This window comes from Trichoderma aggressivum (genome assembly GCF_033847375.1).
Source record: "Trichoderma aggressivum f. europaeum strain CBS 100526 chromosome Unknown scaffold_013, whole genome shotgun sequence".
NCBI classification, from domain to species: domain Eukaryota; kingdom Fungi; phylum Ascomycota; class Sordariomycetes; order Hypocreales; family Hypocreaceae; genus Trichoderma; species Trichoderma aggressivum.
The window spans coordinates 156,158-181,666 of NW_026946379.1; the positions used below are offsets into that span (position 1 = coordinate 156,158).

The 25,509-nt window shown below is 47.1% G+C and overlaps 8 protein-coding genes across 8 annotated transcripts; 5 read left to right on the forward strand and 3 right to left on the reverse strand.

The window, feature by feature from the left end:
- Positions 1–764: 764 nt before the first annotated feature.
- Positions 765–3,007, forward strand: Triagg1_4179 (uncharacterized protein; the record flags this gene model as incomplete). Its single annotated transcript, XM_062898554.1, has 2 exons — positions 765–2,468; positions 2,558–3,007. The coding sequence occupies 2 exons, from the start codon at positions 765–767 to the stop codon at positions 3,005–3,007; spliced, it is 2,154 nt and encodes a 717-aa protein (XP_062756686.1).
- A 343-nt stretch (positions 3,008–3,350) lies between these two features.
- On the reverse strand, positions 3,351–4,457 carry Triagg1_4180 (uncharacterized protein; the record flags this gene model as incomplete). Its single annotated transcript, XM_062898555.1, has 1 exon — positions 3,351–4,457. The coding sequence occupies one exon, from the start codon at positions 4,455–4,457 to the stop codon at positions 3,351–3,353; it is 1,107 nt and encodes a 368-aa protein (XP_062756687.1).
- Positions 4,458–6,835: 2,378 nt separating this feature from the next.
- Positions 6,836–8,362, reverse strand: Triagg1_4181 (uncharacterized protein; the record flags this gene model as incomplete). The annotated part of the gene is made up of 6 exons (XM_062898556.1): positions 6,836–6,849; positions 6,893–7,014; positions 7,066–7,362; positions 7,425–7,503; positions 7,576–7,886; positions 7,950–8,362. 6 exons carry the CDS (start codon positions 8,360–8,362, stop codon positions 6,836–6,838), a joined length of 1,236 nt encoding a protein of 411 aa, XP_062756688.1.
- Positions 8,363–8,962: 600 nt separating this feature from the next.
- Positions 8,963–10,166, forward strand: Triagg1_4182 (uncharacterized protein; the record flags this gene model as incomplete). Its single annotated transcript, XM_062898557.1, has 5 exons — positions 8,963–9,150; positions 9,207–9,358; positions 9,412–9,498; positions 9,573–9,941; positions 9,991–10,166. 5 exons carry the CDS (start codon positions 8,963–8,965, stop codon positions 10,164–10,166), a joined length of 972 nt encoding a protein of 323 aa, XP_062756689.1.
- Positions 10,167–10,906: 740 nt separating this feature from the next.
- On the forward strand, positions 10,907–12,913 carry Triagg1_4183 (uncharacterized protein; the record flags this gene model as incomplete). The annotated part of the gene is made up of 2 exons (XM_062898558.1): positions 10,907–11,008; positions 11,066–12,913. The coding sequence occupies 2 exons, from the start codon at positions 10,907–10,909 to the stop codon at positions 12,911–12,913; spliced, it is 1,950 nt and encodes a 649-aa protein (XP_062756690.1).
- A 1,052-nt stretch (positions 12,914–13,965) lies between these two features.
- On the forward strand, positions 13,966–15,258 carry Triagg1_4184 (uncharacterized protein; the record flags this gene model as incomplete). The annotated part of the gene is made up of 1 exon (XM_062898559.1): positions 13,966–15,258. The coding sequence occupies one exon, from the start codon at positions 13,966–13,968 to the stop codon at positions 15,256–15,258; it is 1,293 nt and encodes a 430-aa protein (XP_062756691.1).
- A 103-nt stretch (positions 15,259–15,361) lies between these two features.
- Triagg1_4185 (transcriptional regulator family: Fungal Specific TF) lies at positions 15,362–17,285 on the reverse strand (the record flags this gene model as incomplete). Its single annotated transcript, XM_062898560.1, has 5 exons — positions 15,362–15,671; positions 15,736–16,041; positions 16,096–17,112; positions 17,181–17,205; positions 17,255–17,285. 5 exons carry the CDS (start codon positions 17,283–17,285, stop codon positions 15,362–15,364), a joined length of 1,689 nt encoding a protein of 562 aa, XP_062756692.1.
- Positions 17,286–18,499: 1,214 nt separating this feature from the next.
- Positions 18,500–24,718, forward strand: Triagg1_4186 (uncharacterized protein; the record flags this gene model as incomplete). Its single annotated transcript, XM_062898561.1, has 16 exons — positions 18,500–18,721; positions 18,781–18,861; positions 18,916–19,016; positions 19,070–19,487; positions 19,540–19,677; positions 19,728–19,831; positions 19,885–19,976; positions 20,036–20,080; positions 20,132–20,220; positions 20,276–20,418; positions 20,473–20,586; positions 21,397–21,866; positions 21,948–22,567; positions 22,627–23,064; positions 23,343–23,569; positions 23,632–24,718. 16 exons carry the CDS (start codon positions 18,500–18,502, stop codon positions 24,716–24,718), a joined length of 4,389 nt encoding a protein of 1,462 aa, XP_062756693.1.
- Positions 24,719–25,509: the final 791 nt, after the last annotated feature.

Sequence of the window (25,509 nt, forward strand, 5' to 3'; positions counted from 1 at the left end):
AGTAGTTTGGGTGTGTACACACTCTGTAGCCTATTAGATCTTCTTGCGTACGGAGTATTGGAGAAGGCTTCTCTGGCTTCTCCCGCCACATCCCCTGTCATGCATGTTCTCCGTATGTCTAATAACTCGCCAATCGCACTCCAACCTGCTCATCTTTCGTCGTACACACGTGACAGTGACACTACATACGTTCAATTCCAACTGTCATTTGGATTAGTAGCATTGATACCCAACTACCCAAGGCACGGCGAAGAACCCCACCAACATCTTTAGGGATTACCTAATCGAGTGCTACAAATATACGGTGGAGCGGAGCAGGGCTTTTCTTTTCTTCTCAGTCTTCATAATAAACTCCGCGATTGGGTTTGTATCTTGCAATAACACATGAGATTGTGGTAGAACAAGAAGGTGATGCAAAAATGTTAAGCCCGGCGCTCAAAAGCATTTACCAAAAGTACAAGGCGGATACAGACGTCGTAGCTGAGTGGTTGGCTGTTACCGCCAAAACCAATGGTTATGATGTCGCCGGCGCCGTCACCAGTTCGATAGCCACCGGGGGCAGACTCAAGGGAAAAGCTCGAAAATTGGCCAAGGCCGGAGCAGCAAAGGCGTCTCAAACGACGACGACGGCATCTTCCGGGGCATCCTCTGGCAGTCCGGGAAATGGCACACCTGCCCCCAGATCCCCAGATACTTTGTTGCTGCACTTGATCGTGTGATAATTGGTCAGCCGCTCATTCTATAAGGCCAGAGTAGAGCTGACAATGGCCACAATAGCGCGAAAGGGATTCGCAGACCGTCTCACCTCCACTGGGCTGAAAGTAAACTCGCTCTCCGAAGGTCGTCACTCCTTCTTTGTTGAGGTACTGGAAAAAGTTCGTCATATCTTGGGACCAACTATCGAAACTATCCAATCCGACAGCGAAGAGACAACCAAAGCGGACATCAAACCTGACGGATTGGCAAAGAATATCTTTAGCGTTTTGGAAGTGTACCACACGTCCACAGAGTTCCAAAATGCTCCAGATGCTGTTCCAACGCCTGCCACCGAGGTCAAATATGTGGCAGAACAGGAAGACACCTTCATGGATGTCATTTTTGCATTTACGGCACTTTTGGATGACTATCATCGCCTCAGGATCGAGATCAAGTCTCTATGGGCCGACTACGTTTCTGGAAGCCTTGATCTTGCAGCTGTTTCTGTTGCGACCAACGTGGCCTTTGAAATGGCCCGCAATATGGAAGAGGAAATAGATTCACTTCTCAGCAAAGAAGGAGGCGGTGGGCTTGTTGCTAATCGATACTTTGCGGCCCTATGCACGGCCTTTGGCATCGAAATGAACGCTAAGAAGCAGCCGAAGGACCCTTACAACCTAGATGCATACGATTTGGCAGACATGTGCCTGATGAACAGCCTCACACTGCTGGTTAGTTACCTACAATCCACTGACCCATCTGAAATGTATCTCCAATCCTACAACGGCAGCTTTGGCTGGTACGATGAAACAGTGGGCGACTCTGCGCAAACGCGTCGACAAAAATGGAACCAAGATATGACGGCAATGCTTGAGTTCATGCCGGACGTGAGCTTTCTGGCTTCGAAACTTGACCGTACGACTGTAGTGGATGAGATTACCCGCGGAATGGCATACTTAGCGAACAACACCACACAAGACCCGCCATTCTGGTTAGCTTGGGCTACTCAAATCTACGTGGATATTTTGCAGTTTCTTGGCCCAGACTGTGATTGTGGGTATCGGGAAATGCAACAAGAAAGTCTCAACATTAAGCATTCTATGCTCGATATTGCTGCTTCATCCAAAGAACGGTCCAAAGTTCTCCATGCTGCCTGCATGTGGGACAATGACCCAATTTGGATGTCTCGTAAACTCATGTCCGACCTCGGTTTGTTTCCAAACGCGATTGCACCACCCTTCAAGTTTCTCCGTCGGAACCCTCTCTATTGTGGCCTTTTAATACACAACATGCGTTCAAATCTACACTCTGCCGGTGGGCCGTTTGCTGCGACGCCTGGAGCGCTTCTGGGGGTAACGCAGCTGTATCATGCACTTCGACAGGAGAAGTTGCTAGCCGAGGATCTCGAATGGGAAGACTTGGAGACGCTGCGGAAACTGCAGGGCAATCCGTCATTCTTTGTTGGCGACCTACCGACAAATCGCGAAGCTTACTTCAAGAACTACTGCCTTAGCATTGGAACATCTGTTACCAACTGGGCGCCCAACAGACGGAAAAGCAAACTCAAAATAAACAGCGCCAACAGACGGAATTTGAAGTATACGGGATACGTATCTCTATCAACCAACCATCGTCTTGAACACCCTGGGGCACGTCAGCCGTGGTCGCCATCCGCGGTCGAGGCGATTTTGATTGAGGGTGTTCGCAAGCAGTATACGGATAGCAGAGAGCATTTCCAAACTGAGTTTAAGGATGTCGTGGAAAAAGAAAGCGTATGTACCTGTTTCCCTTCAAGTTGAGCCATTCAATTAGTTTCCCAAGATGCGATCTCTCTCTGAGCTTTTACTGACACAGAAACTAGCTTGAACTTGCCAAGCTTCTCCCTCCCGGGATCATACGGAAGCTTGCGTTGGCTATACAAAACGAAATTCCGGGAATCTCTTTTAATTATTTCACCATGCACACCGAGGCATGGAATTTGCTCCGAAGGCTAGAAGAAGGCTTTTCCCAAGTCCTCGGTCCGAATGTTCTGTCAAAAAATCCAGATGATTTGCCATTCGCGGCCGGCATTGTTCTTGCAACTGCTGCAGGTCAGATGAGTCCTCAAGGGGACAAAAAAGTAGAGAAGTCGGATGTATTAATGCATGTTGCCGCGGATGCCTTGCAACAGTTTCTTCGGGAGGGACAAGGAAGTGTTATAAAAGAGGCTTCGGCTAAAAATGTTCGGCCAGAGGATGTGGAGAGCCTCAAATTTGGGGGCAGTGATCCATGGGGAATTGACAAGCTCAAACAGGTTTATCGTTATCTTTAGGTACTTCTCGGTTCCTGTCACTAGACCGATTGTATTTACTGAGCGTATGACGTACCTATGTGTCGCAGAGATGAGATACATAGCATGGTTGACCAGTAAATATACATATAAGTAGGGCATAGAATCAGTTCATTGGAGTGTCATTGTAACCTTCAACTATAACAATCGCGTTACTCTGGCCTCTGGTCTCCAGTTGGCTTATCTGACTATTTTGGGCATGCCAAAGTCAAACGACAAGGTCAAAGTTTTGGGGCTGTACCATTTATTATAACAAATGGTAGCATTTTCCCCATCATCGTCTGTTTCGTCTTCTATCCTTGATTTTCGGAAACTAGTGATTCATCTAGTTGCCAGCATCTCGCAGCGCCTTTGAAATCGCATCCATCCCACCAAGAAGCTCCTCCCTTGTGGGCCAACCAAATCCCAAGCGAAAATGCGTATCCGGCATCTCAAACCAGTGTCCAGGGCCAACGTATGTCTTGTGTTTCTTCAACAATCTGTCGTAGAATGCATCCGTGCCGCCCACGGGCTGTTTCTTCATACGAGGGAAGCAAACTACGCCGCCCACTGGCTCTACCCACTCAAGCAGTTCCTCTTTCTCAATCCATGACCGAACCATTTGCAGGCGAATTGCCATCTCTTCATTTGTGGCAGAAAGAATGGTTTCTCTTCTCAAGAGCAGCTGCGTCGCAATCCATTCATTGATAACGCTGCCACTGATGCTTATCTGCTCCTTGGCGGCCAAAAACGTCTCCTGAAGCTTCTTATTCTGGGTCATGACCCAGCCAAGTCGAATTCCTGGCACGCCATATGATTTTGACAGAGAGCAGACGCTCAAGACATGATCACCGAGTGAGGCTGCGACGGGGAGTTGCCGGCCGTACTTGACGTCTCTATAAGTCTCGTCAACGAGAAGCAAACAGTTTTTCTGCTTGGTGATGGTAACAAGGCGATCTAGAGATTCTCTAGACAGCAGCGTCCCGGTTGGGTTATGCGGGCAAGTGATGGAGACGATCTTGGTCTTTGGCGTGATTGCTTGTTCGATGAAAGAGAGATCTGGTTCGAAGCTTGCTTCAAACTTGAGATCGACAAAGGTGATGTCGCAGCCAATTGCCCTCGGTGTTTCCAGATTGGTTGCATAATTTGGTCGAACCACAACAATGTGATCCTGTGCGGACAGTTGAGATGTCGAGATGATAAAGAGAGCTCCAGCAGCACCACCGGTTATAAGCACATCGTCTGCAATCAGGCCAGCGTCGGCAGCAATGGCTGCTCTCAGCTCGGTGCTCCCCTTATGTTCATTGTAGAGGAGAGTAAGGTCAGGGATGGTTAATCCAAGAGAGCTCAAGGATTGGTCCGCGATGGAGCTCTCAGAGAGGTTGAACTTGATCTTGTCGTAACCATATTCTTCTGGCGATTCAATCTCAATTGGCATCCGTTCATACTTCATTTTGGGATAAGGTCGGTATTTGTCACCACAACAAAGGTACGGATGTAAAGGAAAATGAGAGAGCTGGAGACGGCCAAGGTCGAATCTCCCTACACTATATAGGGTACAGCGTCGGGAACGTTACTTATACCTCAAGCAATCAAGTTCTGATAGCTCGGCTTTTCCCCTCGGCCACGCCTGTAAAAATGAAGAAGCGGGCCGACTTTCCTTACGAGTCTATTGCATGGAATCTACGGCGATTCAATGTGTCAATTGGCAACTACATCCTTAGCATTCGGCTTCAATCGCATAGATGTGGTCTGACAAGCCTGTGTCCTCTCTCCATGGCCTGTGGTAATGGCGCGGGGTAATAATGTGCGGCATCGGTGTACATGTAGGTTCTCTTCCTGCGCTGTAGCAAGGACTATGAAGAACGCTTCCTTAACTATGGCACTCAGTAACGAACTAGAGTCTGTTGGAAAGTGTGCGGTTTCGGCGCTCGAGTCAGTCCGTGATGTATCAACTGCACCGAGCTCCGATTGCTGGGCTGGCATCTCACTTCTCCCATCCCGCCGCCCAAACCACAAGTCGCCACAGTAGATTCGAAGCGGCTTTAGTGTACAATAACAGCAGGTTCGGCAATCAAACTGCCACTGGAATTCCGTACGCTAGCGAGGATAGTGAGGCGCGCCGCCCGGCTTATGTACGATGTGTGTTAGCATTGAATCTGCATGGCTGCCAAAAGTTCTGAGCCGTCAAAGACCGCTCGGCGCAACCCACGCAAGGACTGGAACAGTTAAACCCTGGCTCTGTACAACAGGAAAGTCGAGCCGATCGGGTGGGACTTGGGGGAGAGCTGCGTTCGTCCAATTATTTCTACCTATAAAACCTCCCCACGACTTCGGCTCGACTTTCCTTTCACATCATCAAGGTGGGAGATGGTAGTATCTGTGCCACTCCTTAATAGCTTGTCTCCTACAATTTTTGGCTTATTGGATACATCTCCTATATCGCAACAGCTTAATGACAACGGTCGACAATTCTCTAGGGAGCAACGCGTCCCAAAAAGGCCATCGGAGCCTCCTGGGCTGCCTTACATGTCGCGCACGGCACGTTAAGTGCACATTGGAGCAACCTGCATGCAGCAACTGTCTAAAGTTATCCATCATATGCAACGGATACAAGCCCCAATTTAAATGGTTGGTCTATGGCAGCGAGGATGGTGAAACTGTCGCTATCCTCAATGGAAACGACCGGGCCGCCAACAAGAGCGTGAGCAGAAGAGAAATTTTTAGCTGTAAGCATAATATCTGTTTCCCCTTAGAGTTACGTCAAGCATGTTATTGCCTTGGATGTGCTAATCTTGCAACACTCTCTAATTCGCTACATCTGCAGTGTCGGAAAGGAGATGTATGTCGCAGAGTCTAATCGACGGTGTTAGGGAGGATCGCTATCCGGATGTCATTCAGTCTATAGATGTGATATTAAAAAATCTGGAGAGACAATCATTTCTGTACATATCGTCAAGGGATGGTCTAAAGCATAAGAGTGCATCAAGTCAGTTCTGTGGCCCATTTGGTGTACTTTTATTTGAGACTACTTGATAGCCTGATCTCTCAGGGATAGCCATAATGATACAGAGGAGAATAAATATAAAATTGGGCTTTTTATATGCGTAAATTGGCCTGAGACGAAAGTAAAACGTAGATATCGCACCAGAACTGACAATTTCATCACCTACCACCCAAGGTAACGTATTCAGTTATTGATGTACATTGGATTCAGTGCCATTAACAGACCTAGAGCTGGGATTTGGTCGTTTAGTCTTACAAACTAGATACAGAGTAGACGCCGATTACTCTTGAAATACCTATTCATGTACATCATTGCATATAGTCTGCAGTCATGCATTTTGTAGCCTTCGCGGATCTCTCTTGCACGATATATCCCGCTCATTAGATTCTGTCATCAACCCGTTGGGCTTGAGCAACGCCAACCTACCAAACTTGGTGAATCGGCGTACCCTTCGACTAGAGTTTTGAAGCCTGCATAGAGCCCTAAGACGCAGGTCACGAGAGAGCCCACATATATCACTCCATCAAATATGTTCCACCACAGTTCCTTTCTCAGTCCTCGAACCCAACGCTTAAGGCCACGATCTACTCGCTGCACTCGGCGATGCAGAGGGTTATAAATCTCCTCCGGCAAAGCTGCGTCCCTTTGAGCTCTGAAACCAAGTGCCAAGAAAACCGGAAAAGTATATGTGAATTGCAGAAGCGCCCCAGCTCCCACTATAACTGTCCAGGATGTTATTTGTGGTACAGACAATGCGACAACCCAGGCAAGCATCCAGTAGACTGGAACAAAAAAGGCCCAGATCCATTTTCCGGATGCACTATTCAGATCAGGGAGTCTAAAGAAGTAGCGGCCAACACTGTTGTATAAGACTTTCATACCAATGTTGGCATATAGAACTGCGGCGATGACGTTGGTCAACAGTTCAATAACGTTGCAGACTGTTTGCCAATTGTATGGAGAAATTCCCTGATAGGAATTGATGTATGCGTACTGTCCCTGCCTGTTGTATTGTCAGCATGTATGCAGATTAAAGAAGATCAAAATGTCTCACATCACGTAGCAGTAAATACCATACACCATGTAACATAAGAATATGAGAAGGTCAGCACAGAGAAGCCCTTTCCAAAAGTCCATGGGTCGTCGCATTTCAGCCATTAACTCGACAAACATGGTCGCACCGCCAAATGAGTATACGGCATTCATCAGACCGTTCACATTATCTACAAATGTGAGTTCTGGTGGTGCAGTAATAGAAACAGAAATGGGATCAGGAGCTTGAATATTGAACTCTGGATGAGTTGTAGCATAGAGGATGTAGTTTGGTGGACTGTGAGCCATGACTCCCATTCTGTAGACAGGTAAGTATAAGTTGAGACAGAGGCAAGGCCATCAAAGACACATCAGACTTACGTTGCGAAGATGACAAACAAGTTCAGAAACACACTCACGGACCCCACCCAGCCCAAGTTTTTAAGAGTTCGGATCTGTCCTATAACGCAACCAGCCAGTGCACTGGCCAAAACAGAGATTATGAAGCATAATTTGTTTTGTGACAACTGACTGATGGACTGCCCGTTTGTGATCATGATAACCATGACGGTGAGAAAGAACTGGAATGATTGCAAAATATTGCACACATGCTGAAACCACGGTCCGTATATACGCAAAGCCAGATCGCTGTACCCTCGTAGGGGGTGTTCGTCGCTGTCAAGTTGGAGAAATAAGCGCCACAGCAGAAATCCGCTGTATCCGGCGAGAGCACCAAATACAGTATACAAGACGACGCCTGGAGCAAGGCCCATCTGGGAGAAGGCGTAACCAGTCGAAAAGGGTCCCAGCACATCGGTTGTAATCAAGTAGAAGATGGATACCCTACTAACCATTAGCAATGACTTTTGCTGTGGTCGAGTATCATGTAGTTGCTGTCCGACTCACCAAGTCGCAGTTCTAGCCGCCCTAGCAGCCTGAGTCCATTCGCCTTCAGAAATATCTAGAGGTGCAAATGCTTCGGGCATAGGTTTCTTCTTTGATTGGACTCGCGATAAATGCTCCGCCTCTCCGCAATTGAGGGGAACCATGCCTCCCCCAGATTCTTTGACAGACTGGTCAACACCATGTCCAACAGAACTGGCAACATTAGCAGATGCTATGATATGCCCAGGCTGTGAAGAGCTGCCCGACTCCCGAGCGCGAGAGAGTTTGGCGAAGTATATAAACTCTTCAATAGGGATTTCAGAATCTTTCATGGACAATACGTTGCCAGCTTGAAGATTCCCACTGTGCGTCCGCTTTTCTGCGGCGCTGGGGTCGTCATCTAGAACTGTAATGTTATCCGGATGTATCATCATTATATGGAGGCCAGATCAAAGAGGTACGAATGTTAACGATATGGATGAAGGTAACAGACAAATTTGGCTACTACGAGAACATACGCGTTGCGCAAGGGTCCACATGGTATTATATATATTCGCCGTGCATTAGGAGAAGCGAATCCGAACTGTGCGTCGCTGTCAGGCTGGCACCTTGACACCGTTAGCCTGTAGCCACGATATCAGGTGGCTTGAAGCGCACAAGCTATCCTGATATCCATCAAGTCCTACTGGGGTCTTATTGACTCCACCACAATCTGTGGTGGTTTGGCATCGGAGTTGGCGTTATCATGCCGTCACTAGCGCAACTCGACTTGGGTGTTGGCGATGTCGGCAACGGCGCGACGAGCCTTGATTGCCCCTTGTCCGTCTTACACGAAGCAAGTCCTATTTCGGCCTCGGTCTTCACAAGATTCTGCTATTAAACTTACGGCTAGCAACGGAGTATGAGTAGCTGTGATAAAGGGTTGTTGGAGTAGATTTAAAAGACCCCCTGCCGCCCAGTGTCAATCATTGTAACTTCAGATAATGAGTGAACTTGAACAATATCGAAAATAGCCGGAAGAATCATCCATTAAAATGGATAGTCAGAATCTCCCATCATGGAAGTCTATGCCGGCTGTTCCGGGAATGCCACACGGATGTGCCTGGGGACTCTTTGACCGGAACAATGTCAAGGATGAAGTAGGCACCATCAATCTCCTCCAGCCATCTACCATTGTAAATGCATCCGAAGAGATCAAAACAGGAAAATCTGTTGCTCTCAAGTAAGACACGAGTTTACCCGCATTCAAGACATTCAACCTAATAATGAGTTGCATAGCTGGCCTCTTGATAGAGTTCATGAACCTAGCTTTGATCGTCCGAATTTGCACGTCACAGTGAAGGACTGGAAAAAAGAAGGAGGGCCTTGGTATTGCTACGATGATGAAATCAGGCTCAACACTCAGTCTGGAAGCCAGTGGGACGGCTTACGTAGGTTATTAAGATGGATGCGCTGCTACGTGTTGCCACTGATACCATATTAGGCCATTGGGGTCATTCTGTTACTGGCTTGTACTATAACGGCATTCCACATGAATCGGTCCTTGATACATCACACCTTGGAGTTGAACGTGAGTTGCATAAAGATAATATCACTTTCTTTCCCGTTTCAATCCAGGTATGCTAATAAACCCAACCATATCAGATTGGAGCAAGCGTGGTGGCATAGTTGGACGTGGTATTCTCCTCGACTACGTGGCCTTTGCTGCTCGACATAATATCGAGTATGAGCCTGTGACAAGACACTGCATTACTCTCTCTGATATCCTGAAAATGGCCGAGGAGCAAAGCGTGACGTTTCAGCGTGGAGATATTCTTATTTTTCGAACTGGGTGGGTCAAGTGGTATGAGGAACACAAGGAGGAAGAAAGACGCTCCAAGATAAAGAATGGAAATGACCATGTCGGCATTGAAGGGAATGAGGAGATGTTTGCGTGGTTATGGGATAATCACTTCGCGGCCCTGGCGAGTGACACAGTTGGAGTCGAGGCCTGGCCTCCCACTTTCCCATGGTGTTAGTGCTTCAATCCCCAATGGAGTTACACAAGTTAACATTTAGATAGGTCTTCACGACTACGCCATCTCTATGTGGGGGATGCCCCTCGGAGAACTATGGGATCTTGAGGCATTGGCTACGGCATGTGAGGAGGAGAACAGATGGACTTTCTTCTTTACCAGTGCACCACTAAATAACCCTGGTGGAATTGCCAGTCCGCCCAATGCTATCGCTATCTTTTAAGAGTGATGGCAAAGTTGTATGTTTGTTAAAAGCATATAGATCAATAGAAAATGTTGGTTTTTCTTTATGGAACGACTGCTAGCATTGAGAATGTTCACAAAGTGTAACAAACGCCCAGTGTGTCACACGGTGACTCTGAGTATTGAGCCGTACAATTATCTGCCCTGCCGAAAGTGAATCCGGGAACCTACCCATTTGGTGCATCGTAAAGCACTACAACACAACATGTGCTGTATTTGAGCCGAGCGCCGAGCGCCGAGTCCCGAGAACCAGGCGAAGGATATAACGGCTTACGGCCAGATGTCTTTGTGGAACGTCATGCCTCTTTGTTTCAATGCAATGAATCATAAGAAAGGTACCCATTTGAACTAGAAAGGAAAGCCGAGCCGACATCTTCGGAGTGAATGTAGAACCGATATTGTCGGGAACCACTCCGAGAGCCCTGGGAAAGGATACAAACACTAACGCCTCAGCTGTACGGAGTACATTTTCACCAATTACTCAGATGGCGGCCTTCGGATAACTTTTATTCCGTTACTACGACACCGAGGATAGCGGACATTTATATCAGAAAACAAGAGACGGGGAAACGAAAATATGGAACCTTCAATACTTGAATGTTATTTAACTTCCATCATGCCTACCGTCTCCCAACAGCCTATTCGCAGTCTCTTCAGCCAAGGATATATCGTGCAGTCATTCTGACCGTCTCTCGCCACGAAATTAGCAGCATCGCTCCCATGGATCAAGTTCAACAGGCTCCATATGGAACCTGGGAAAGTCCAATTACCCCAGATCATTTTGCCTCAGGCTCTGTGATCCTTGACCAGTTGGACGTTAACGTAAGAAATAATGGTATAGATCTCTGTTCGATTCATATTACTAACTACATAACTAAGCGCTCTAATGGCAAAATATACTGTCTTGAGGTCCGCCCAGCCGAAGAAGGGAGAGGCACTATTGTGGAATATGTTGACGGAACTGCCAATGAAGTACTCCCGAGCAATTTCAACGCCTTGTCCCAGGTGCATGAGTATGGTGGGGCCTCTTTTGTGACTAGGCATAGCGATAACCACATCATTTTCACGGATTTTGAGACAAAGGCTGTCTACGATCTTGATCCTAGTACCGGAAATACCGACATATTGGTTCATGAGGACAAAAAGCTCTATTATGCTGACTTTGCCATTCCGCCGAACGATGATAAATGGATAATTGGGATACAAGAGAACCACCACACAGATGATCCTATAGCGGTTGAGAATAAAATTGTTGCAATCAACGCTACTACTAAAGAGGTCACGATTCTTGCCAGTGGCTGCGACTTTTACGCCTTTCCACGGTTCAGTTTAGATGGAACAAAGCTTTGCTGGATCCAATGGAATCATCCCAATATGCCGTGGGACAACACTCAGCTATTGGTGGCCGATTGGGATAACGGTCAAGTCACAAACATAACCAGCATTGCCGGAGTCGAGACCAATTCCAGCATTACTCAACCTTGTTGGGGTACGGATAATACTCTGTACTACGTCGATGATAGGTCAGGATTCTGGCAGCTCTACGAATACTCCAACGGACAAAGCAGACACCTGAAATTAAGCGGCCTGGAAGATGCGGAGTTCTGCTTTACAGACTTTTTTCTCGGCGCTGCATCATACACACCATTATCGCCGGACACCATTGTTTCCTTTTACACCAAGAATGGGACGTACACAAGCATCGTCATTGATACAAAAACCTGCAACTATCGAGGACTCCAATGCCCCATATCTGATATCCTCACATGTGCCATCAAGGCGGTGAGTTCGACGGCCGTAGCCATCATCGGCTCCACCGCATCATCACCCCAAGTGCTTACAGTGGTGGACATCAACGAGGGAGGACTTGGTCAGGTACTGAAACATTCGGCTGCTACTCAGTTACCAGAAGATTATGTTTCCCATGCGACTCACGTTACATTCCCCCGTGTAGCTAATTCTGAAGGAGGAGAGGCTCATGGACTCTTCCTGCCGCCCAAAAACCCCAAGTACAAGTGGGATCAGTCCCTTCCCCCGTTGATTGTGTCAGTTCATGGTGGGCCAACATGCCAAGCTGGGCCTGGCTTTTATCTACGTGATCAGGCTTTGACGACTCGTGGTTATGCCGTACTGCAAGTTAACTACGTTGGCTCCACTGGATACGGAAAGAAATATCGGCAATTACTCGATGGACAATGGGGAGTCAGTGACATTGCAGATGCAGTTAGCGCTGTCGATTATCTTGCTCGTCAAGGTTTAATTGACAGACAGAGGGTCGGTTTGACAGGACACTCAGCCGGTGGATTTTTGACTATGCAAGGCATGGTGCGCTATCCGAATGTTTGGAGGACAGCCGTTGCTGAGAGTGGCATTTCGGACCTAAAGAGGCTGATGGAGGATACACACAAATTTGAGTGCCGGTATCTGCAACCCCTGTGCTGGCCCAATGGAACATCTACAGAGGAGCAAGAACGAATTCTTCTAGAAAGAAGCCCGATACATCACTGCGCTAAAATCCAAAGGCCTATTTTGTGTTTCAATGGAACAGAAGATCCTATTGTACCTCAAAATCAAGCAAACGCATTTGTGGAAACAGTTAAGCAAACAGGTGGAGTTGCAGAAGTGGTGCTGTATGAAGGCGAAGGCCACATCTTTGCTAAAGGTTCAAGCTTGAAAGATATTGAAGCTCGTCGATATGCTTGGTTCAGGAAGTACTTGGTAGAATAAGATAAATTATAGATATAGATCATTGTATAGACAATCTTGGCTGTTTACAATTTAAAATTGCTTTGCGCACACTTGAGGAAATTTACCAAATAATGCGCTACAGATTTAATCATCATACGTTCCATGGGTATCATTATTTGACTATCGAGTGACCACTCATCAAACAATATCGAAATCGAAAGTTAACTTCCGGAAAACAATTCTATTGGATATCAATTACAAAATAGCAGCGTCACTACCGGACCATGAGAAGAAAACCATCAGGCGGATATCAGGAAGAGTATGTTCCAGGGTAGTGAGGAAGTTTCACAAAGACAAGCTACACGGGCCCACGAGATAGTAGCTTGAGATTGCTAGTTATGTCTTCATTTGCACTTTGCTCGTTGCAAAACTACCATTAGTCATCGATTTGTTTGCGTTTTAAAGCATTGCATATTTTTGAGATGTTCAGAGGGGAAGTTGTCTCAATGCGATAATCTGGGTAGCGCTGCCGTCATCTCCTCGGTCAGATAATCAATGGACCGGATAAGCCCCGACTGCAGGATTGATACGACCTCTTTTGCTCTAATCTGATTTACAAATATATTGAGCATGCAATGAGATACTAGTCTCTCACAACAGAGTATAAGCTGCCCTAATTCAGATATACAAATGTATAGCTCATACGTTAAGTGATTATAATGGAGTTGTAACTCCGTTCTTAGTACCAGATTTATTTGAGCTTGTGGGGTAAACTACATTTAGTAATGGAGATGCAACTCCGTCCATTGCCAAGTTGCCAAGTTGCCAAGTAACATTTCAATTCTCCTTTACGTGCAAATCTATTTGCGATAATTGTCTACAACTCAGATATATGATATGGGTTACTCCTCTATATAAGAACTCACTTTTCCCGCTGATTATGTCTTAGAATCATAATACAGATTGTATCGCTCTAAAGTTCACCACCAGCTATTTAAGAGGCGCGGACCATCGATTGGACCATCAATTTGTTTACCAAATCCCAAGATACTCAATAAAAAAGTACACGCATAGACAAACATACCCCTACCATGGCACCTTCTAATACGCAAGATTTTGAAACTCCAAACACCCATCTCATCAACTGCCAATTCAGCACTTCCCAGCCTTTGACTTCTGCACCAGAAAAGGAATCCCTTTTCACAATATTTCGTCGGCTCGTGCCTCTCGTCTCCAATGGCAAAATCATTCACCTCAACGCAGGCTTCATGCCACCCTCTAACATGGTGGTTGGGGATGCTATAAGCCGTTTCTGCTCAGAATCCCTTTACCATGAGTCGCCCAAGCCGCTATGGAAACAAGACACGGAGCAGCTGCGTAGTCTTTTAGCACGCTATCTCCAGACCGAGCCCTCCTCGCTGGCATTTGTCCGCGATACTACAGAGGGCTTGGGCTCGTTCATGCACGGCCTCCGGTTCGAAAAGGGTGACAATGTTGTTGTTATTGACTGCGAGCACCCGAATCAATTATACGGATGGCTGTCACTTCGTGAGAAGGGGCTACAGGTCAGACTCGTGCCGACTATGGCCATGGTTGCGAAGACAGGGCATATTGAGGCTGCCAACGCAAACACCTTCGCTCCTTATGTCGACGGTAAAACAAAGGCGATTGGCCTTAGTTCCGTCATGTTTCATAGTGGGCAGCGTAATGATGTGGCGGATGTATGCGCCAAATTCCGCCCGCAGGGGATTCATGTCCTGGCCGACTTAACGCAGGAAGTTGGCTTTGCTGATGTCAATATTGCAAGCTTAGGTGTCTCAGCTGCGTCGTTTAGTATGCACAAGGGCCTAAACACGCCTACAGGCATCGCGGTGCTGTATATGGATCCTGAGGTCGTGGCGGAGCTGGATCCTGTCCCACCGCTCGTCGGATACGGCGGTATAGCCAACATGTCCGAAGATGCGCCTCTAATTGAAGGGCCGATTGAGTTTCATCCCACGGCTCGCCGGTACGAACATACGAATATGGGGTGGATAAACGCTGTGTGTGGACGAGCCTTTATGGAATTTTACCTTGATGTGATGGGTCCGAAGAATGTAGAGAATCATCTGTACGCCATTGGGGATCATTTAAGACGGACCTGCAAGGCATTGGGGATCGAGATTATCGGACCGCAAAATAAGAAGCAGCATTCGCCACATTTGTATGTTCTGCAGTTGCAGGACGATAGGTGGTATGCGCACATGCGAGAAGCTGGCGTGATTGTGACGAAATTGGCGACGGGAATCAGAGTGTCCTTTGGGTTCTACAACAACGTGGTAGATATTGATAGGTTGGCAGATGTTCTCAGAGCCGGCATAGCCCAGGGGATTCCATTGGCGTAGACCGAAATCGAGAGAAAAAAGAAAGCAATATTGATGAGGCAGCAAATATTAGTTAGGAAGTACTGATAAACTATACATATGAATGTGGATCTTATTTGGTCTATTATGGTGACATGATGGCGAGGCGTAGCTGTATCTGGTTGGCGAGGGCCCAGGTCCCCGAGCACTCGCCTAGTGCTTGAGTAAGGTACTCTTCTTCCTCCGATGTTCCAAGTATACTAACGACACGAATAGCCTGTACACAAGCGTAGACGAGCACAAGAGGCGAATGTCGCAGATCGTACCTGACGCGGTAGATGCGTACGAGGGTAATGATATTCTGGGCTGAGGTGACGCAGTACTGGCAAGAAGAGTTTCGCTCAATCTCTTGATGGCCAGTGACGGCATTGTCGTGATTCAAGGCAATACGAGCACTGTTATAGAACAAGCTGACCGGATTAATGGTCCATTCGCCCTTTGGTCGGATGATAAACTTACTGAACCGCTATTAGCCCTGGCACTGCGCTGAGATTGGTCATGTCCCAGCGAGTCCATTTTGCAAAAGTTGGCAGAGATTCATGCCACCGTAATAATTCTAGATTGAGTTTGTTTAGATTGGATGTACGATAGACAGCATCCTGGTTGATCCGAACGGGAAAGAGGACAGTCATCATGCTTTCTACGATCCGAGATAGGCGTATCTGCTCCTGGACAAAAGGTATGTTAGAGATGGTGTCTCTTATCGTGTGATCACCGTTGGCTTCGAAGCCCACAGGACGCCAATACTCCATTGCCGGTCCATCGCTGTCAGATTTAGGTCAGATCACATGCGTTCAAAGTGGGATGAAGCTATCTCACGGCAATATCTTCAATGCATCAACTTCAGCGGCATCGTATACAAGGTGAACCGGCCTGCCTAGGATGAGGCTGATGAGCTTATCAGAATTATAGCAACCCCAGTAAATACGTCTGCGAATCTCGCTGTCTTCATGAGTGCCTAGTGAGGCATTGTGAGGCACCCAATTATCTGGGTCGCGCTGGAATCCAAGATCCTGTGCCATGCGGAAGGCAATCCCGGAGAAACTCCAGCCTTTAGACAGGTTACCTCGGCCAATCTCGTAGAATGCGAGACATAGAAATGCCTGAACTGTCGGGATGGAAGGCTTTGCAAGCCCAGAGACCATGATGATGCTCTCAGCCGCTAGGAAGAACTGGTCGCTGAGCCGTCTTTGTTTATCGTCAGAAGCCACCATCGCCCCGAGCGCACAGAGTGCCATGAGTAGCGCTGCTGACCAGTAGTTGCAATTTTTTCTATCCCCAAAATGGTCCCGTAAGAAAGCCTCACGGTAGACAAACATAAAGTAGGGGTATTGCCACCGAAAGAAATCAGTAAGGGCGCGGATTACGACGTCACCTTCTGAGCTGATACCGAAGTGCTCCATGACGTGTTCGAAGTTAGTAACCACACTTCCGGTTTGTCCAGCCCAGGAGAGCATAGGGTTGTGTCGACTTTGAGAGTATCCGTGAGGCTCGACACGGTAGATGCTCGTTGCACCGTGGAAGATGAGAGCACCATCTATGTCGAGTTCGAGGTTTGTGGAGTTGAGCTCGTTTATTTTCAATACCTCTCGTTCCATCCGATTGCCAGGTGGGACGTTGGAAAGTTGGTCAGCTGTCATAGAGAGAAGCATGTGTTCCCGCTCTTTGTGAGAGGCACTTTTAAGATTCATGATGAAAGACTCAAGCGACTGGACTCGTCTCTCAAGGCTTAGGGCGTACTCGGCGGACGCTGGAGTACGTTTGCGGTCAATCACAGAGTATTCGCATTTCACATCGGCAGTTGTGCATTTTTCGCAAGGTTCTGTACGAGAACATCTAAACTATGGTGTGTTAAATTTTGCTTTGGGTGAATAAGTGCGTTCAGGTCTCCATAGGCGTCATACCTTCCGATATTGGCATCGCTTGCACCTATTGATTGTCAGCCCAGAAGTTTCATTGTGGAATTGATTCATCGTACGACAATCTTCGTCCTTGTTTAGAAGGGGCATTTAGACTTTGCTGAGGCATCTTGATGATGTTTGTATACTCAGGTGCATATAGTCTCTGCTCTGGCTTTGAGATGATCGCTTGGATGTGAGGTTGTGGTTGTTGAATCATCGGTACATGTAGCTAGTCGAGGCCAGGTAAAGCACATAACACTAATGTTGGAAACTGGCGCCTACTAGCAGCATGATTGCATGAGTTGGCCGTACTAATATCCAATCACCAGCAACTTGAAGAGTCTAGACTCATGAATGGGTTCACTAAGTGGGCTTCTTTTCTCAATATCGCCTGATAGAGCGCAAAAGGCCGTCAAAAAGTATGACTGGGCTCGTAGTTATGTTGGGTACGGAATGATGGTTACCGCCAAGTCCAGCCCCAATGCAACTGTCAGGGGGGTAACACCACAGTATCCTTAGTGAACTCTCCAATTATTCTTCAATAATACCATAACATTCTTATCAAGTGATTGGCTGCTCGAGGATTCTGCAATTGATGTGGTTTATCATTGAACCTATACGTGTGAGGGTTAAGTTTATACCCCCCAGGAGATTTGGTCAACAAAGGACAGACGAGAGTATTAGTAAAACGTGTAAATACCTAGGATTCAAGACAGCAAGTGTAATTTCACTTGTCTGACCGTTTATACCCTCTGATCGCATGTGGTTTCTCTAAACATGTGGCTTTGATGGCGGGCCACAATTTCCTAGTCTATTCGCTTGCTTCTTGGCCACTTCGTAAAACCGATGTGCTAATGGAATGGATTGGGAAAGTTGTTCTATTTTGGATTCAGGTCCACGGCAGAAGCGAGCTCTGAGTGACATGCGCGCAGTTTTAGAGCTCTCAATATGGCATTCAGATGTCGGCCTTCTCCAGATTCTGTTCATTTGGGGATGACCCCGCTATCGGGTCGAATCTGCAATTCACATTGGCATTTGCCACCCGCGGAATCGTCCAAATATGGCAGACGGGGCGAGCCGAGACTGGCTTGTTCCTGTTTTGGCCTGCTGAGCGAGCCTTCATCTCCACTTCTGTGCTAGGATGCCTCAGCCCCAGCTTCTGATATGCAGTTGAGTTCTTATCTGAGCAAAACCTTCAAGACATAATAAAACAGCATATCGCACTTCGTTATGGACCGAGAATGTTCAATACGTTCGACTCCACATAGGATTCAGTGTGCCGCATCTCTCAGCACAAAAGTCGAACTGGCCGGAAAACCACAATGGGAAGTGCCTTGAAGCCTGTAACCACCGCCAACTCAGATGTGGTGATGGACGAATTTGCCGGGGAAAGGGTTGATGATCACAAGCCCGCTCCCATTGACGGATTTAGCGATGCCGAGAAGCAACTAGATGGCATAGGCTCCATTCCATGCGACTTCGTCTACAGCTCCAAGGAGAGTACTCGGATCCGATGGAAACTTGATCTAATTCTTCTTCCTATGGTATATAACCACATTATTATTTGACCAAACTTAGAATACCAAGCTTACCAGTGAAATAGATGGCATTTACTTACATACTCAATTATATGGACAAGGTTGCCTTATCCGAGGCCTCCATATTTGGCCTACAAAAAGACCTGGTGGGTAGCATGCAGCGCTTAATGGAAGCTGGCCCCATATCTGACTAGACATAGGGTCTTGTTGGACAGCAATACAGCTGGTCATCTTCCATCTTCTATCTCGGATACTTGGTATGGCAATATCCTAGCTCGCTCTTAATGCAGAAGCTTCCCATGTAAGCCGCCTTTTTGACTCGATCAGTTCAGGCTATAATCTAAGTTTCCATAGCGGACGCTACTTTGGTGTCATGATATTCCTCTGGGGCCTTACTGCAACTACAACGGCGTTTACTAAAGGTTTTGCGACACTTTCTATCAACCGTGTCTTCCTCGGAATTTTTGAATCGTGCATGTCCCCCATTCTCACGATCCTCGTATCTCAATATTGGACTCGAGATGAACAGCCTCTTCGTGCCTCCTTGTGGTGGTCGGCCAGTGCTATCGGCGCCTTTATTGCTGATTCTATTACCTACGGTGTTTCTGGAAAAGACCATCCTAATTCCAAATATGCCGTCTGGAAGATTATTTATCTCGTATTCGGGTCGCTGACACTGCTCTGGGGCGTAATCGTCTTTTTTGCGGTACCATCGTCGCCAATGGAGGCATGGTTCCTTAACAAGAGAGAGAAGAAGATTGCTGCGGCTCAAGTAAGAAACAGTTTCGCTGAGACAAAGACAGAGCTAACTCATCATTTTATAGGTCATGAAGAACCACACTGGCATAAAAAACACCGAGTATAAATGGTACCAAGTCCGAGAATGCTTGATCGACCCGCAGCCTTGGATACTAGCAATCCATGCCTTTCTCCAATCTCTACAGGGTGAGGGCCTAGCATCGGTGAGTAATATGCGCAGTTCGGTGCTTAATGCATACTGACGGTATCGTAGTTTTCCAAGATTGTTTTAACCGAAACTCTTGGCTACACCAGTCGCCAGGCCACACTAATGAGCATGCCATCCAATACCATCCACCTCGTTTCGGTGGTCTTTGCGTGAGGTCAACGCCGGTGTTATATCGTTTGTACAGTCGACTAATGTTCACTAGCGGTTGGTTTTGTAGCCATTACAAGAATACAAGGTGCTACGTCATGATCGTCACGAATAGCATCGTCCTTATCGGTGCGGTATTGATCGCCAGTGAGTATTTCCTGCCGTAAACCACCGACAATTGCATGCCGTTTCTGATCATTTGATAGATCTTCCGCGTTCCAATCACAGCGGTCTACTTGCGTCTTTCTACCGTTAGTATCATATTCGAATGCTAGCCCTAAATTGCATCTAACAAGCCTCAGTCATTTACATGAATACGGTCCCGTTTGGCTTGGGCATGAGCATGATTTCGTCAAACATTGCAGGATTTAACAAAAAGTCTACCGCAAGTGTAAGCGGATATATCAATTACCTATGACTCAACCTCATCCTGATTATGTTTACAGGTTCTGATGTTTCTTGGCTACTGTCTCGGTCAGTTCACTGGACCTCAACTGTTCATCGAGAAACAGGCTCCAAAGTTTCAGACAGCCTTTAGGGGCTTCTATTCCTCCATATCTGTCATGATTTTCTTGGAGGTTGTCCTGGTGTAAGTTCAGCAGGCTTGGATCGTTTTGCCCAGCTATTAACTGCTTTCAATCAGCATTTATATCAGGTATCAGAACCATCGACGGGATCGCCGACAAGCAGATCGCAACAACTTGAACTTTACCGAAAATGATTCAGACCTGACTGATTGTCAACAGCCGTCATTTAGGTATGTTTGGTAAGCTTACGGATACGTAGGAGGAAGGACGTCTTCGGGTAGCCGACGCGCGGATCAAATACAGCAGTCCTATCTATCTTTCCGAATGATCCTTGTTTCTGTTGAGTGAACGAGAAACTTAGTTGGGAAATGAGAAATCCAGTTTCAAAATTGCAGTGATTTCACTTCTTTCTCGGTAAATCTTTGATCATGATCATTTTTTTAGTCGGCTTCGATCTGCTCATATACTTCTTCGTCTATGAACTTTATCTAAATATTGGAGTTTACTCGCATTTGGGTAAACATGAAATGTATCAGATGTAATAGTGCATAGGTAAACATCCCGTTTGATAACTATGATACAGCCATACCATCGACCATCGGTTTATATAACCACATGGAATGAACTGTCTATTTTGCTGGAGCAGTGTGGATGTATTCTTGTGTCGGTACGAATGGAAACCTCTCATACAGGCTTCCGAGACACGAGTTCCATCCTAACATATCTCCTACAGCTATATGGAGATAAGGTTAGCGTTATTACATCAATGTTATTGAGGTGCGAAAGCATGTTATCACGTGATGCCGCCACGAGCGACTATCTCAAGACTGGATCCAATAACCTCGTTATCATCAACAACCCCAACATTTGTCGTTTTCATTTTCTCCGTAGTCTACAACACAACTCATCATGCGCTCATGCACCACTTGTACCAGAAGAAAGCTCCATTGTGATACACTGAAGCCTCGTTGCTCACCATGCCGCCAGTCGCATGTCAAATGCATCTACAACTCGTCATCCCACGCTGAATTTGAGTTTAGGGATGAGACTGAGGATGTCAAAGCCCGCTCAAGGATTCGCAAAAAGAAGACTAATAGTTTTACAAATACAACAATACCCCAGCAAACAAATTCTCCATCATTGAGCCAACAAAATGAAACACACATCCAGAGAGAGGGGCCGGAACTGCTAGAGCTGCCATCGCTCCCAGTCTTCGACACGACGACCATACCTTGGATCGACGCAATGCTTGACTCAAATCTGGGCGAGCAGTGGGATCCAGCGACAGACACGGCTATGTTATGGAACACTTCCACCAGCTCTATCGTCGCTAATGAATCCCCCCACCAAATTCGTGGCCTGTACAGCAGTCAGGTCTTTGCTGAGTTGAACACACCTGGCTCAGACTACCAAAGCCCAGGTGCCAAATCAATCTCAACTGTTTCCGATCATGTTTTGGCACAGCACTACACTCAGAGCCTAACGTCAAAATACAGCTCAAAGGAGCAAGGTTGGAACAACCACACCTATTTCTTTAATCGCTTCAACTCGAGCCATTCATTTGTAGTATCGTCCCTATACGCGTAGACAGCTGCCCACCTTTTCTGGAGCGGAAGATTGGGATCTGAAACCAGCGCGATGGAGCATTACGACAAAAGTCTCGTGGGCATCAGAGACCAACTCGGAATTCATCTGATGGGAGAGGACGCAACCGAAATTGCCAGCCAGACCTGGCTCCAACTTCTGGCCCGAGAAGATGACCTGGATGCTGTTGCTGTGACCCTGTATTTCTTGGCTTGGACTGACCTTCTTCTTTCAAGGCGGGCATCTTTGAGACGGATGCTCAGCCTAGAAGCCACTTTACTGGACCTCGGTGGTCATGATCAGTCACATACCCTCTACGTCAGAATGGCTGTGTGGTTCTGCTTTCTCGACGCACGCGCTGCGCTCTTTCATCAAGGCAACGACCGTATTATTCAATCCATGGGAGACGATATGGGCTTGATGAGAGCCGTGGAAGCGTCATATGACTTTCTGCAGCAAGAATACAGTCTTCTATACCCTGAGGAAGAACGGCGGCGGGATGAGGCTCATCAGCCCCTGTACGTCGCAACATGTCGCTTAGTAGCTCTTCTAGGAAAACTGTCTCGGAATGGCGGCGACAGAACAGACGAGTGCCAAGTCATGGCATCCTTGTGCGATATTCAGCGAGTAAGTCGAACCCATGATGATAATCGGAGGGACGGCATTAATTGATTGACTTTTATCAGAGTATCGAAGGCATCAGTGAAGTAAAAGCCGCTGAAGATAGGGTGTTTTCTACCTACCTCACCACAAGTGCGCTTTTTCATGCAGTAGAAATATACGCATCGAGAGTCTACCAGCCCACTGAATCAATGTACACAAAGAGTACCCATGCAGAAAAGATCATAACCATTACCAGCCACTTCTACCGAAGGCTGAAGCGGCCAAGAACGGAAGCGCCCCCGACTAAGATATGGCCAGTGCCTCTGATCATGGCCGCAATTGAGGCAAAGGACTGGATCTACAGAGACTGGGCGCTGCAACAGATGAAGAGCTACTACAGTGCGGGTAAGCATTTTGTCAATGCCTGTGCATTTGTCGAAACGGTACATGCCACCGAGGAGGCAACGGGGCGTCGTAGTAATCTTCATCAGATCGCCGAGGATATGGGCGATGACTTTGTCGTATGACAAACTTTGTTGATAGCGCTGGAACCGCAAACGACCGGTTTCGCGAGAAGAAGCAGCGCGTCGGTCGCCGATTTGCACTATTTGGGATAATAGCGCGACCGCTAAGCAACATAACAACGGGCTGTCAACAACTTGAACGTGGTCTAGGCAGTAGTACAGTCTGAAGGCTTAGCTGAATCAGGTGGATAACTGGGATGCCTCTTGAATATATAACCTTTAATAAGAACCCCCGAAAACAGTCTGCATTCTCTTTAAATTAATGCATTATCCAGCGACCAAATTCTTTATTCCTCGGTGTTCACTGCACGACGCCGATGGGCTCTCATAATATGCCTTCTTTAGAAACCCCCATCACGCGAGGCCCTGGTCCGTCGTGCTACCAGCACATTGTTGTGGAGGGTACGCCATACAAGAGAGGCTTGTCGCATGGAAGACAGGCAAGTGAGAAGGTTCGTGCCAATATCGAGTATTATAAGCTTCCAGGGAAACTACCGCATTGGTAAGCATAGCATTTCACCACTGAGTTGAAGTAAAAAACATGAAGTAACCCCAGGAATACAGGTCTATATGTTCCAAAATCATCCAGACAGTTTACATCCCGGCCTTTGAAAAGTTCTATCCAACCGGGCTCGAAGAGATCAATGGAATTGCAGACGGCGCCGGCGTGACGGTCGAGGAAGTTGTCATGCTCAATGCTCGTTACGACTTGGGTAGATGCATGTATCGGCTTCAAAACGGTGGGGAGACTCCGCAGGACTCTGACGGGCATGACGAATGTACAAGCGGATTTTTCCCCCAGAAAGCAGTTGAGTCTGGACATGCTCTAGCCGTACACAACTGGGACATGTCCAGCCACCTCTACAACCAGGACCTCATAATCTACCTTGAGGTGCATCCAGACTCGTCCGAAGACCGTCCATCGATGTTTATCCTTACAGAAGCTGGTCAACTCATTCGCAGCGGAATGAACTCCGCCGGCCTTTCGGTTACGGCAAATTCATTGCTCTCAAGTCAAGATTACGTGCCCGTCTCCCATATCGACCGCGACGGAGTTTACCATAAAGTCGCCGACCCAACACCTGTTCTCCCTCTCTCTGTGGCTAGGCGCATCTTTTTTGAATACAGCAACTACGCTGAAGGCCTTGTGGCTATCAATGCCTTTCCACGCCATGTCTCAGGAAACCTGCACGTCTCGACGGCAGACGGATTTGCAATGGCAATGGAGGTCGCGCCTGACCGTATCTACAAATTCTATGGCAAAATTGACGACCAGTACCTGATTCACAGTAATCACTTCCTTAGTCCCGAATTTCTCAGTCGCGACAACATTTTTGACCGCTATCCTGGCGGTAGCAGCTGGTTTAGATGTTTGCAGGCCGAAAAGGGTGTGAGAGCAGACTGTTCTGCAGGGCAACTGACCCCTGAAAAGATCAAGACAGCGTTCTCAGACCATTTGGCATACCCCGAGAGTTTATGCAACCATCCGAATCCCAAGCAGAAAAACTTGCCCAGTGCCGTTCTCACAGGTTATACCTCAAAGCAGAATATGACGGTGGCATTTGTCATTTACAACCTTTCAGAGTTAACAATTACCGTGTGTAAGGGGCCGCCTTGCAAAGGAACGTTACAGGTATTTAAGCTCAAATAGATGTTACAACAATCAAAAAGCAGCCCTATATGTCTGCATGTATTGAAAAGAAGACTTGCCATTGGCTATCCGCAGAATAGCAAAACACACATTCCATCCAGAGTGTTATTTTCTACGACTCCATATTATCACCCCTCGCCCCAACTGTAAAGTATTCATGCATTTGATCCCATATACTAGGCTTCTTCCAAATCGTATCTTCAACCAACTGGAGTGCCTCCCCATGACTTGCCAACAGAGCTCGGGCCTCAATTAAAAGCCTGTCCAATGCCGTGCGAGAATATTTCGCTGCAATAAGCTCTCGACACGCGGCCATAAGTTTGTCTTGTATATCATTTGGTACGGATTCCTATGGCCACAGTTGTTATTGAAATGGTGGAGTAAATAAGATATAGATGCTGCAGATTAAAATCCATACATTCAAGACTTGCGATAGGTCAAATGCTGGTTTATACCATCCCGAGGAGAGCTTCAAATCGAGTTCAGATTCGGACCAATCCGGACTCCTGACGAAGGCGCTCTTGTACTGCAATGGCGCGCTCCAGCAAATCTTCTCTTGTGAAGGCAGGCAGAGGTAAGGGATATACCAGTAGTCTTTCTATCGCCCATTATTGACGCGGCAATATCTATGGCGGAATGAAGAAATCTGATGGCGGGAGACCCGCATAAATGAAGACTTTCAATTGAATAGCTTGGGCAAGGGAAAAGCTTTCGACCACAGAGACCAAAATTTATGTGCAAAGGGGGTTCAATCTTCCCAAAGCACAAGTGACCTCGGGAAGATCTTGACG